The sequence below is a fragment of the Hydra vulgaris genome, chromosome 11, assembly GCF_038396675.1.
Source record: "Hydra vulgaris chromosome 11, alternate assembly HydraT2T_AEP".
In the NCBI taxonomy this organism is placed as follows: Eukaryota; Metazoa; Cnidaria; class Hydrozoa; order Anthoathecata; family Hydridae; genus Hydra; species Hydra vulgaris.
The window spans coordinates 33,958,621-33,971,371 of record NC_088930.1 but is presented as its reverse complement, the minus strand read 5'-3'; the positions used below and the strand labels follow the sequence as shown (position 1 = coordinate 33,971,371).

Below are 12,751 nucleotides of genomic sequence, written 5' to 3'. Positions count from 1 at the left end.
AAAATTGTATGCAAAACCATAGTCAGAGGAGGGAGGCATGTTGAAGGCTCCAGCATTGGGTCTTTTAAAGGATGTGGGGCTATGATAATGGCTCATTAAGTATAGCCAAATTCAACACGTTATACCACTTTTAAACTGATATCAGTTTATTTGGGAATTAAAAAATTTTTAAAAACTGTTTTGAAAAACTCTTAAAATAAAATATAGTTAAAAAAAAAGTAAAACAAGTTTTTTAAACGAAAAAACATACGTTGCTAAGTTACTAAAAACATAAAAAAATTTATTTAAATTTAATAAGAAGATTTTTGATTAGCGTGAGGTTCATTGACAAATTGTGATTAAACTTCAATTCTGACCATTGTCCGGTACATAATTCTTTTTTCACCTTTATCATTAATTGGCATAGCCCTATGGAAAACCGCCATATTATCCCAAATCAAAATGTCTGACTGGCTCCACTTATGAAAATAAAAAAACTTATCCTGTAACAAATACTTCCACATTTCATCGAATGCACGCAGTTCTTCTTGTTTATAAAACACTTCCTGTTCTTTAGAAACTTTAAACATAAAAACGCAATCTCGTTTATTAAGAGGATGTTTAGATATAAAATTATGTTTAACTGTTGCATATTGTGCTAAATGATCCTTTAATCCGTTACGAAAATCGTCAATGAAACTAACCTTCACAGTAATTTTAGTGCTATTGAGAACATCTAAAATTGATTGAGGCGCGTTCTCTGCAGCTAAACAACCATCTATAAAGCCAGTGTCGCCTCCTTCTAAAAAATCTGATATTTCGTCACCATAAAGGATAGAAAATATAAAATTATTTGGATAAGGAAAATAGTCTCCATCTTTGTGCCAATACTGCCCGAAGCTGTGCTGAGGTCCTTTCCATGAGCCGTTTTGCCAGTAATTTGAAACAACCGCAATAGCAGGGTGGCCCAAATAGCTATTATTTCCTAAAATATGTAAAAATAAAAAAGTTAAATGCCTTATCCGAATACTACATTATATCTTTCGAGACCACATCGGAGTAAGGGTAGCTTTATTGTAAATAAATTAAATTTAAAAAAAATAAAATGTTATTTTTCAATTTAAATAAACTACGGCTTAAAAATATTTATTAAAAAATGAATTAATAAAAACAGTTAGTTTATTTTAGCATATTAAAGAAATAACAGATATATATACCAGTATACACAGTAGGCAGCAGTTATTTTAATTTTAAAGTTGCGAGGTCGGGGTCCAGAGTTCCTACTTTTACACAGAGTTTAGAGTCTCGCCCGTATTAAAAATTTTAAGAACTCCTGGACTCCGGAATTTATTAAAGTTTATATCATATAAATGTTTATTTTATATAAACGTTTCATAACGAACTGTTACTAACTTCTATAAATTTAATTATTTATAATTATTTACCAGCTACGTAATTTTAGAGTCTCGCCCGTATTAAAAATTGCAAGTACTCCGGGACTCTAGGGTTTATTTAATTTTATAACATATTGAATTACGCTGCTCGGGCATATAAACTATTACAAAATATGCTGCGTTTTAGTAGTATACTTTTTCTTTTTCACACATTTGTTTTTAAAGAATGTGACGGGTGAATTACAGCATATGCGGTTTACAACTTCTTTGGCGAAGACCAATAGATAGATTCCGAAATATGCTTAGGTACAAATATTTACACATTCATACGGAAGTTTATTCTAAAGAAAAAGAAAGTATTTTTGTAACGGGTTTTCCTAATGATATTTTTTAAACTAACAGGTATATTTTTACTGATAAAAAAATATGAAATTCATATAAAAAATATGAAACATGCTGAGTGCAGTAATCGAACTCGAAACTTCTCGCTTACAAGGCGAACACTCTGCCACTAGACCACTATCACATATAAACTTAAAAAATAAACTTTGTTATGTTAAAGTAAATTGGTAGATATACCTTTAACCTAAAAAAATATGTTATATTTTAAGAAATAAAATCAAAAATAAATTATGATTTTTTACAGCATAATTGGAACTTTATTTAGTCTACTATTATACAGGGATATTTCATCCCTAAAAAACCCTTGTTAATTGACTCAAAAAAGTTATTTTAAAATAAATTGGAGCCGGGAGTCGTAAGAATTTCTATTTTTTGACCAAGGAGTCCCTAAAAATCGATAGAACTTTGCATTTCTGATCGTAAGTATACTTTAGGGCAGAAATGGAAAGTAACGATTTACTCACGTTACAGTAATTGAGTAGTTTTTGTTTTTTGTTTATTATGTACTTTTTAAATATTTTTTTAATTTTACTAAAGAATATATTTAAAAAGTATTTTACTTTTTTTACATTTTGAATCATATACTCCAGTAAACACAGATTGGCTTAGAGTTGGTCAATATTTAGTCGAAATCGGTCGAAAATGGATAAAACGTTTAGTGACCTATTATTGACTAAAAATCGACGCTTGATTTGAGTTGTATATTTCAAACTTTTTTATATATGCGTTTACTAAACGTCGATCTAACGTTTAGAATATCGACTTGCATTAGTCAATATTGTAAACCTTTAATCGACCTTAATTAAACGTAAACGTTTATAGATTTGAAATCTACGCTTAATATATAGGTTTATTAAACGTCGATCAAACGTTTGCAATATCGACTAATATAAGTCATTATTCTAAACGTTTGATCGATGTTTTATTAAAGTTTATTATAGCATAATATAGTAGCAAAGCCATTGGTCAGAAGACTCGCATAACAGCTTAAGTAACGTGGTTTAAATAGACATAATTAAAACGAAATAAAAATCTTTTTAAAAACTTGTTTTTTATTGGCTAAATAATTAAATTAGACTCAAATGCATTTTCAAGATTCACTTCCTTACAACAACTAAAAGCAAAACGACTGATAAATAAATAATAAACGAGTGTAGGGTGCGCCATTTTAATTCATGAAAGTTAAAAACTCTTATCGCGACAATCTTCCTAAATGCCAACAAATCAATGGATTCCAATGTTTTAAAAATTATTGATGGCAACATTGACACGGTTAAAAAATATGAGTTGCTGGTCTTTCGTTATGAAAGTCCTGCTGCAAGACCTTTTTTTGTAACTTTTATAAACAGTTTAAATTCATTTTGTAAACGTTAGTATGATTGTGTAACAGTAGGTATTCATCTTTGCAATAATCAAGAAGTTAATTAAATAAATAGTTTTTTATTTTAGATGCATTTTAGCTTAATTTAGTTACATTTTCTAGAGAAAATTGGTGGAACAGACCTGGTAAAAACCACTGTATAAGTTGTCGCAACGTTACTAATTTTTTAATGTCAAAAATAAACATGGATGGTACAGGAAATTTCGGAAACTTCCATTCAGAAAATCCTCTCTATGTAAAATTGTTTTATGTAATGCCAATTTTGATTTATGAATTTACATTAAAAATGCTAACTATTTTACCCTAGTTTTTTGCGGTTACAAATCAGATTACGAAATCATACAATCAGAACACGAATGTAGAAGATGATGTTGCACAAAGAGGTGCATGATGAACAAGCGGTAGTCTTGTTCATCATGCACCTTAATCTTAATATAAACTTTTATTTTCTGCTAATGAGATTAAATTTATAAAACATTTGATAGAAATATATAAAATGTTTGATAGAAATTGTTACTATAAAATTTCCACTGCAAAAAGCTTGATGATTCAATATTTTTTAATAATCGAAGTATCAAGTATAGTGCACAAACATTTCTCTAAACCCCCCTCTAACTCCCCACTATATGAAAACGTTTTATATAAGTTAATAACTTTATATATAGTTTTATAAAATAAAAGTATAGTATAAGTAGTATGGTATAAAAGTTTATAAACATATTATAATAGTTATAAAAAATATAAAAAATAAAATTCTTTTATAACTATATCTTATTTATAAATTTCAATACCTATATAGCTCTTATTACTTATGTAAGTAATAAGAAAAAAAGCTTACAAGTTGAAATGTCATAACGTAATTTTAATTTATATTAGTTTTAAAACTTAAATAAATTGAATTTACGTTAACTAAATCGAAGAAACTATTAAAAGTTTGCTTAGACTAAATCTAAAGGCTTTATATACGCTAATTAGACTAGATTTAAACGTAAATAAGACAAAATCTAAACGCTTTATAAACGTATAATAATCCTATAAGAGACGTCTTTATAAACGTTTGAATATAGACGTTTTATGGACGTTTGTTCTAAACGTTAATCTGGATTTAATTTTTAACAAATAATCGACCAAATCTGAACGTTTTGTCGAAACGTTATTTTGACGTTTAATAGACGTTTGCGTGTTTACTGGGACGTTACTAAGTAAAAAAAGCTATTATGTATTAGTATTGTTTAGTATCACAAAAAGAATGATTTAGTTCTTTTATTTGATAAAAATAACACCTTTTTTATAACTTTGTTTCCTAATAGTTTTCGCTAATGTTTATAAGTGAAGTTAGGGGTCGTCCACCAGCTACAGCTATTGATAGGAAGGGGAGGAGCAATTTTTGACGGTTTATTTCAAGGGGAGGAGTAATCGATTTTATGACGATGCAATTTTTTCTTTCAAATCTAGAATAACCTTTCTTTTTTATTAATACAGTGTCTAGTCAAACAAAAACTCTCAGTTGTATGTATACTAATCTGCGGCTACTCCAACTTAACTTAAATTGGAATTGACTTTAATTTTAGTAGACTAATGCAGGCTCCGCCGTCACTATTGATTCTCTCGCAACATTATCAGCCGTGATAAAGTCCCGAAAGAATAGATAGTGACATCCACGACACTACACCAACTTATTCCTTATGAGCTTATTTAAATTATACCTTTATAAGAAATTAAATACCTTAGGCGTTTATATGTCCATTAAGTCACTGCTACGTTGTAAAGCTTTATACGGAATATAGGAGCGCAAAAAATAATGGATGTTCACTCCACTTTCTTTATACCTACTTAAGTCATTCAATGTATGTAACTACACTGTGAATACGGCTATATCAATCATATTAGTACGCATTGGTGCATTCAGGTTATATTTGATGCAGGTAATTTGCGGTTTTTAAACAAGACTAAGCAATTAAAACCCATGGATAAATATGAAAATTTATATTGAAAAAACTTTTTATATAAAAGAGGATAAGTAATAAAAACAAAGAAAAACGAACATATGTTCAGAATAAACACAAATTTATTTTAAGAAGAAAAAGGTTATACACAAATCATAATAAACAGAAAATTTGTCGTAAAAGTATATCTAAAACAAAACAGGACATATAAGCAACCATAAATTTTTATTAAATACAAAAGTTAAACTTACTTTTAAACAAATATACATACGCATATATATATATATAAATATATATATATATATAAATATATATATATATATATACATCAATGTTTAAAACGAATAAATGTAAAATAAAAGAAGGTACAAGAAAAAGAAAAAACATTATTGCTTTTGTGTAATCATAATTTATGTAGAGGTGGTTATAAACTTCTCCTAAGAATCGCGTTTATTATTACCAGCGTTTCAAAGAGGCTCAGCACCAATACCTAGTTTATCCCGTCAGATAACATCGTTGTCATTTATGCATTACCCCGCAATTTACGTCTACTGCATGCCATACTGCAGTAAAAACAGGGTCGTCTCGAATGGGGGTTTCCTTCCCCCCCCCCCCCATCCTCCTCCGAAAGCTGCCATATATGCATTTGAGTTGGCACATTTGTACATTTAGCATTTGAGTTTACAAGTTTTGAACTATAGTTGGCTAATTTCCAATATCGGATCTGTTTTTTTTAGCAAAAACCCTAACTCCAATTTTGTAAAGCACTAATTTTTTTGAAGAAATAATATGGATAGTGAGTGATGTGAATTCAATACCAAATAATATAACAAATTTAAAATAAAAAATATAAATATTTATATGTAAATAAAATAATACAAGTACATGGAATAAAATGTAAATAAAAATGTTTAACAAAAATGACAAAAAACAGTTGACAAAAATATAAACGATAATATAACCACAAAATACTCAACTAGACTATCAATGTGATAAATGTTGTTCGATAAAACTTTATTATAACAGATGCCCGGCTTTTATAAAGGAGAACATAGTAAAAATCTTAATTTTTATAGCTACGGAATTGTATTCTCCAACGTAAAAGCCGACAACCATACACGTTATTATATCATTTTCTAAAAATCTATTAATGTTTTTTAGAGTAAGAACATATTTGTTCTAAATAGTTCCAACATCAAAACGTATTATATAATACGTATACGTATAATAATAGTAAAAAGTGCGCATATAATAGTATTAAAAAGACAATAACAAAATTCGTCAGTATTTATATTATCAAATAATGTTAAAAAAAAGTCTAATACCCAGTTCACACTAAATTCTGTTTTAAATAAACATGTTTTAATGTAAACATAGTTTTATAATAAACATGTTTTCAGTTTTCTTGCGTTCAGATTGAACGTTCTTTAGTATTTATATTAACGTTCGAAAATGGCGCTCTCAAAGAAAAACTTGATCTCGAAGTTACGAGTATTATTGTACATATCAAGGAAAAAAAGAAGACTGCAATTGCAGCACATACTGATAAACTGTATTACTGCTTATAATTTTGCGGTTTACAGAAAAATTTGGACTAAACCTCGCAGTCAAAGCTTTTGGTACGAAACAATGGTAAACTGTTGGAACGAAGATGATTGGATAAAAAACATAAGAATGTCTAAAGCAGCCTTTAATTATCTGTGCAAGGAAGTTTCACCTTTTATGCCTATACAAGGCACTAACTTTCGTAAATCTTTGCCTTTAGAAATGAAGTTAGCTGTGACACTTTACTTTTTAAGTGGATCTGCAGATTACCGAACAATAGCAAATTTATTTGGCTTAGGAAAATCAACTGTTTGTACAATAGTTCACAGAATTTGTAAACATTTTGTTGATAACTTAATGAAGAAATACATTTCCTTACCCTCAAGGGAAGAAACAATGGAGATTATAGTAAGTTTTGAAAAATTATATGGTTTTCCACAAGTAGTTGGAGCAGTTGATGGATGTCACATAAGAATAAAGGCTCCTCATAAAAATTCAGAGGACTATATAAACAGAAAAGAATATCACTCCATTATTTTACAGGGATTGGTAGACAGCAAGTATTTATTTAGAGATATTTTTGTAGGGTGGACTGGCAAATCACACGATTCAAGGGTTTTTAAAAATTCTCCCTTATATAAAGAGTGTCTGGCTAGAACCTTTTTACCTACAAACTTATCTAAAATAATTGATAATATTGAAATTAGTCCTCTTATCCTTGGTGATTCAGCATATCCCCTTAAAAATTGGCTTATGAAACCTTACTCAGATCGTGGAAATCTTAGTATAGAAGAAGCAAAGTTTAACGTTTCTCTTAGTAAATGTCGTGTGGTGGTGGAGAATGGATTTGGAAGATTAAAAGGTCGATTTCAATGTCTTTTAAAGAGATTAGATACAACAGTTGAACACACAGTCAATATTGTTACAACATGTTGTATACTACATAACTTCTGTACTTTGACAAAGCAAAAGTATTTAAATGAATGGATTGAACAAACAGAAATTGACTTAGTAAACCCTATATTAAACCACAGTTGCATTGAACTTGACAATAAAGCTGAGTTTATTAGAAATTCCATAAAAAAACATTATTTTACAACTGTTTAGTTGTAAATGATTTTTTTCAAACAATGTTGTAAAAGGCATGGTTTATTTTATTTTGAGAAAAAAATAACAAAACAAAGAAATTGCTTCACATTTTTTTAATCATAATTAAAAACTCTATCTCAGTCCCACTTTTAAGACGTTTAACATCCTTATCATTTCGGATAAGTACATTTGGTAACTTGGTAATCAATAAAGATGCATTATCTTGAACTGAAAATTCCTCTTTTATTGTGCAAGTAAGTTTTTCTAGTGTCAAATCTGCCAATGAAAGTTCTATTTTAATAAAATATAAATCTTCAACTTGACGAACTTTTAATATAACACATGATTCTTCTTGTTTGTGGTTTTCTAAAATACTTTCTAAAATTTTATGATCAATATCAGCCTGAGAGGTCATAAATTTATTAACAGTGGCATTTAATTGTTCAAACATTACCTCACTTCTTGATTTTTTCTTTTTGGATTTTTTAAAGTAAAAACTATTATCTTTTTTTACCAACTCTTCAGATTTAGAACTTGACGGAGTAGTTTCAATGTCTATATGTTCACAGTTTACTAACTCATTAACACAATTATTAAAATTATTCACTTCTGCAGTTTTTTCAATAATAACATTCATGCCTGAGGAACTTTTCAAAAAAGTTGGTAATGTGGTTGGTTTGTCACTAAGAACCTTATCAATTTCATCAAAGCAGGATGGTTTTTTGGAAGGACCAGTCCCACTTGTATTTCGTTTATTATCAATATAATTGCGTTATGCACTTGTCAATGTGTGAATTCTTGTTTTACACATCTCTTTATCTCTGTCTTCATATCCAGAAGCTTGCAAGAATAGCAAAATTTCCTCCCAAATTTTTCCTTTTCTAAAATCCAAAAAATATGAAGTTATATATATATATATATATATATATATATATATATATATATATATATATATATATATATATATATATATATATATATATATATATATATATATATATATATATATATATATATATTATTGTGCTAACTATCAAAGAGAAATAAATATCTTGTTGTAAAAAGTACAATTTATAAACATTCATTTCCTTGTTTATTCAATATTAATGTAATTCGTAATCACTTCTTGTCTATTTGTGATTTATTTAAACTATTTAGTAACGAGTGGTTTGATTTTATTTAACAAGTTATTTCAATTTGATCCAACTTAACTGAAAAAAACAAAACAAAACCTTGTGCATGACTTCAACTTTTCTTGGATATTATCTTCTGACCATTTACTAATTAGTATTTTTGTTTCCTCATCATCCCAATGTCTAGCTCTCTTTCTAGATTTAACTTTTTCTTCAGCAACAGCTTTTTCCTCCGCCATTTAAAAACAGTTCAGGGTAATAAAACGCAATTAAAACAACCTCGCGACGTTGTTTTATTAAAACAACTTTTAACGTTGCGTGTTTTAATTAAAACCAATTTTAAATTTGATGAGAATAGTAAAATGTAAAACGCGTTTAAAATACGACAATTAAAACGTGTTTTATCGTCAGTATGAACGGGGTATAAGTTATAGTTATCTCAATGAATGATTTATGTTTTATAGGATAAGATCTAAAAAGTGTTAAACATTTTTATTTAAATCAAGATTCAACAAATTTAAGTTAGGATTTCCAGCTAAATAAACATGTTTCTGCGTATTGTATTTTTATTTATAAGTTGCTTCGAAATGACATAATTATCAACTGATTTTCTATAAATAGAACCAACTATTTTGTTAATTATTTCCATGCCGTCATGCTTCTAATTTGTTTTATTAACATTGAGATCATTACGTTCAATAAAGTAGTTGCGAAAAAAAAAAAAAAAATTTTAAATAGATAAATTAAAAAAATATATATTATCAAATAGTTATGGCAGTATTTAGACTTTTATTCATAGTTTTCTATTGAATAAACCTTATGTACTTTTTATTCATGTTGTTGAGAATCTTTTTCCAAACAAGTTGATATAAAATTTAAATAATAATAAACAAAAAAAACTTTTGATGTTAATTAACAATTAATTTTATAAAATTACGTTCGCGTAATAATTCTCCTTAATACGAAAAATGAGCATTTGAAATAAAATTAAAATTATTTTCAGTTGACTTAAAATTTTATCTTGTATTACATTTTACGCTAACCAATCATATTTTTTTAAAGTTAAAGTTGCTATTTCCGGAAGAAACTTATGAATTGAAAACGGAAACAATGACCATAAGTAGTTGAATGTAATTCACTAATTCTTAAATTAGTAAATGGAATACCAAAAAGAACTGCAATTTTATTAATATTATTTTTGTTAGACATTTAAGTTCTCCAAGAAGTCCATACGTCTTATCACAGAACACTGCGAAATAACATTTAACCAAGAAGTTAACACCTCCTTCTATACCAATATTTCATATATGGATTATTTGGTATACATTACCAATGTTTCAAATATGGATTATTTACCATATATTATCTATGTTTCAGATATAGATCATATATGGCATATATTGCAATGTTGCGAAGCCGGCTTTAAACCACGGACTACATTTATTGTAAACAATAAATCACTATTTTTTCATAGTTTCTTGTGTCCACAAGCTGTAAAATGTTGAATGACTTATGATCTACAATAAAAAAATATTTATGAGATTTAATGACTCAAAACTTATTGTTTCTCTTAATATATTAACTTTTTTCCTAAAAATAGTTCATAAGCCTTTTTTTATTTTTGGAGTTGGATACAAAAAACCAAGAAAAAGAATCATTTTGTGGGGTCTTTTTTGGGACTCGGCATCTCTTACACTTTGCACAAACTTTAAATCAAATATTATAAATTCTGTTTTTATATAAAATAGGCACGCAAAGTTTGAAAAAAAACCGCAAATTTTTAATCAACAAATTGTTGTTTTAGATTGTTCTGATAAGCTGAACCATTTAACATATCAGATCAATTTTTTACAGGGGTGTCCACGCCATAGTGGAAAAATCAGTCGTGGCTCAATACGAGATCGCCGCAACAGCTTTTATTAAATTCTGGTTATATCAAATTTTCCAAACTTGCTATGATATCATCACATGAGTTACCGAATAATTGCAACAACAAAGTCAGTCTCTTCTATTTTTTCAATAATAAACCAGCAGTGCGGTACCCAGCGATAGTTTGGGTGGTACCGCTTATAACTAATTTTGAATTTCTTTTAATAAATAAGAAGCAAAAAGACAACAAAAATTTTATAATTAGTTTATTATAATTTTTAAAAATTATGTGTTTAAAGAGTTATTAATTGCGGTCAAGTTACTTCTCCAATGTGAATGAATTTTTAAAAGCAGTTTGTTTTATATACTTTAAATAGAAGTGTGAATTGCAAATATATATCTCATTGGACTATGTAAAACATAACTAATGATTATATTAATAACTATAAATAAAGAAAATTGTAATTATTCATATGAAGTAGTTTTTATTTCAGAAGTCTTGCTGTAGATTTAATTTATTAAATTTTATAGTTGTATTAAAGAGTTTCGTGCTTGAATAGTACTGATTCCTATCTTTGTAAAAATCTTTATAAACTTCAGATGAAACTACAGAGATACATTAAAATTTTGAGTCTAATGATAAAAACTTGAGATTAAAGTGAGTGTTTTTTTGACACAAGCAAAACAAAAAGCAACAAGCAGTGTCAAAAAAAAAGTATCAGTTTGTTTATTGCTCAAGTCACTCCACACAGCTGCCTAATATACACTGCTGAGGCAGGTTGAGCAACTCGGAAAACACTTCCTGCAATATCTTCTTAAAAAATCCAAAGAAGATTTTTTTCTCAACTAATTTTTAACAGTTGAAATTTTCTTTTTAATAGTAAAAGATATTATATAAATTTAGTTTTAATTGGTTTGCTAAATTTAGTAAAAATTTGCAACTTGCCCTTCCCTACCTTATTTCTGAACTTAACTAAATTTTAAAACAACTGTTTTTAATACAAAAGCAGGTAGCCAAGATTAACTAAAGAATCTCAAAAAAACATCTAGTTGAAATATATACTTCATAATAATTTAAAATTAATATATTGTTATTAACTAATTAGTAAATAAGTTAATATTGCTGTGTTCATAACAGAGTGAACTAACAATAACATGACCTGGAATATTATAAAATATTTTGGGACTATTATTGTTTAAATTGATAATAAAAATATATTGCTCATTCTATATGAAAGAGAAATGAATAACATTTACCTTGAAAAGAAGATGGAAGTATAATTGTTTTGCCAAGCTTAGCCGTAAATACCTCTTGTTGATTTCTAGTAAGGTGTTGATTTTTAATTACTACAACCCCGTGTTTGCTAACATCGTTTTTGAGCCGTGTAATATCTTTCATGTCCATCTGGTTAACATCTTTTATCCAGTGAAGAATTTTTCCCATCGTATTTTTTAACTGTTTTGGACTGTGTCTGCTGTAACAAAGTTCACCTTGTAATAATAAAAGCGGAGAAACTCGAGAAACAGAACATGTGTTAACTCTGTACGCAGTTAGAGAACTCAATGTAATTAAAAACATAAACAACCTAATCATGACCGAGTCAACTTGAGCACGCATTTTAGACTTGCTGTTTATTCAACATAAGGAAGGCTTAAAAAACATTTACTTAAGTTTTTTTGACAGCTTCAGTTTTTTTAATGACAACAGCTAATTAAATTTACTAACGTCATTGTCAAAACAATTTAACACTTAATTTAAGACTAATTTATCAAAATTAATAAATAATTTTTTTAAAGCCTCTTTAAGCAGTTCGGCGTTCCATTTTATTTGTAGTTTCGTAAAATATAATTTTTTAACGCTACTAAAGCAAAGATCATCAAAACCCTTTAAAAAAAAGGCTTGTGGTTTTGTTAAATACAATTGGTTGAGACAGATATAACTTACGCATTCCAAAAAATTAAACGTTTGCGACTCTTAACATATAATTTAGATAAAAACCAGTGTTTTTGTTA

General features: G+C 27.8%; 1 protein-coding gene across 1 annotated transcript; it reads right to left on the bottom strand.

Moving 5' to 3' along the window:
* Positions 1-266: 266 nt before the first annotated feature.
* LOC124814144 (alpha-ketoglutarate-dependent 2,4-dichlorophenoxyacetate dioxygenase) lies at positions 267-12,411 on the bottom strand. The gene is made up of 2 exons (XM_065809709.1): positions 11,996-12,411; positions 267-964 (listed from the first exon to the last, which is right to left on the bottom strand). The coding sequence occupies exons 1-2, from the start codon at positions 12,354-12,356 to the stop codon at positions 339-341; spliced, it is 987 nt and encodes a 328-aa protein (XP_065665781.1). The 5' UTR covers positions 12,357-12,411; the 3' UTR covers positions 267-338.
* Positions 12,412-12,751: the final 340 nt, after the last annotated feature.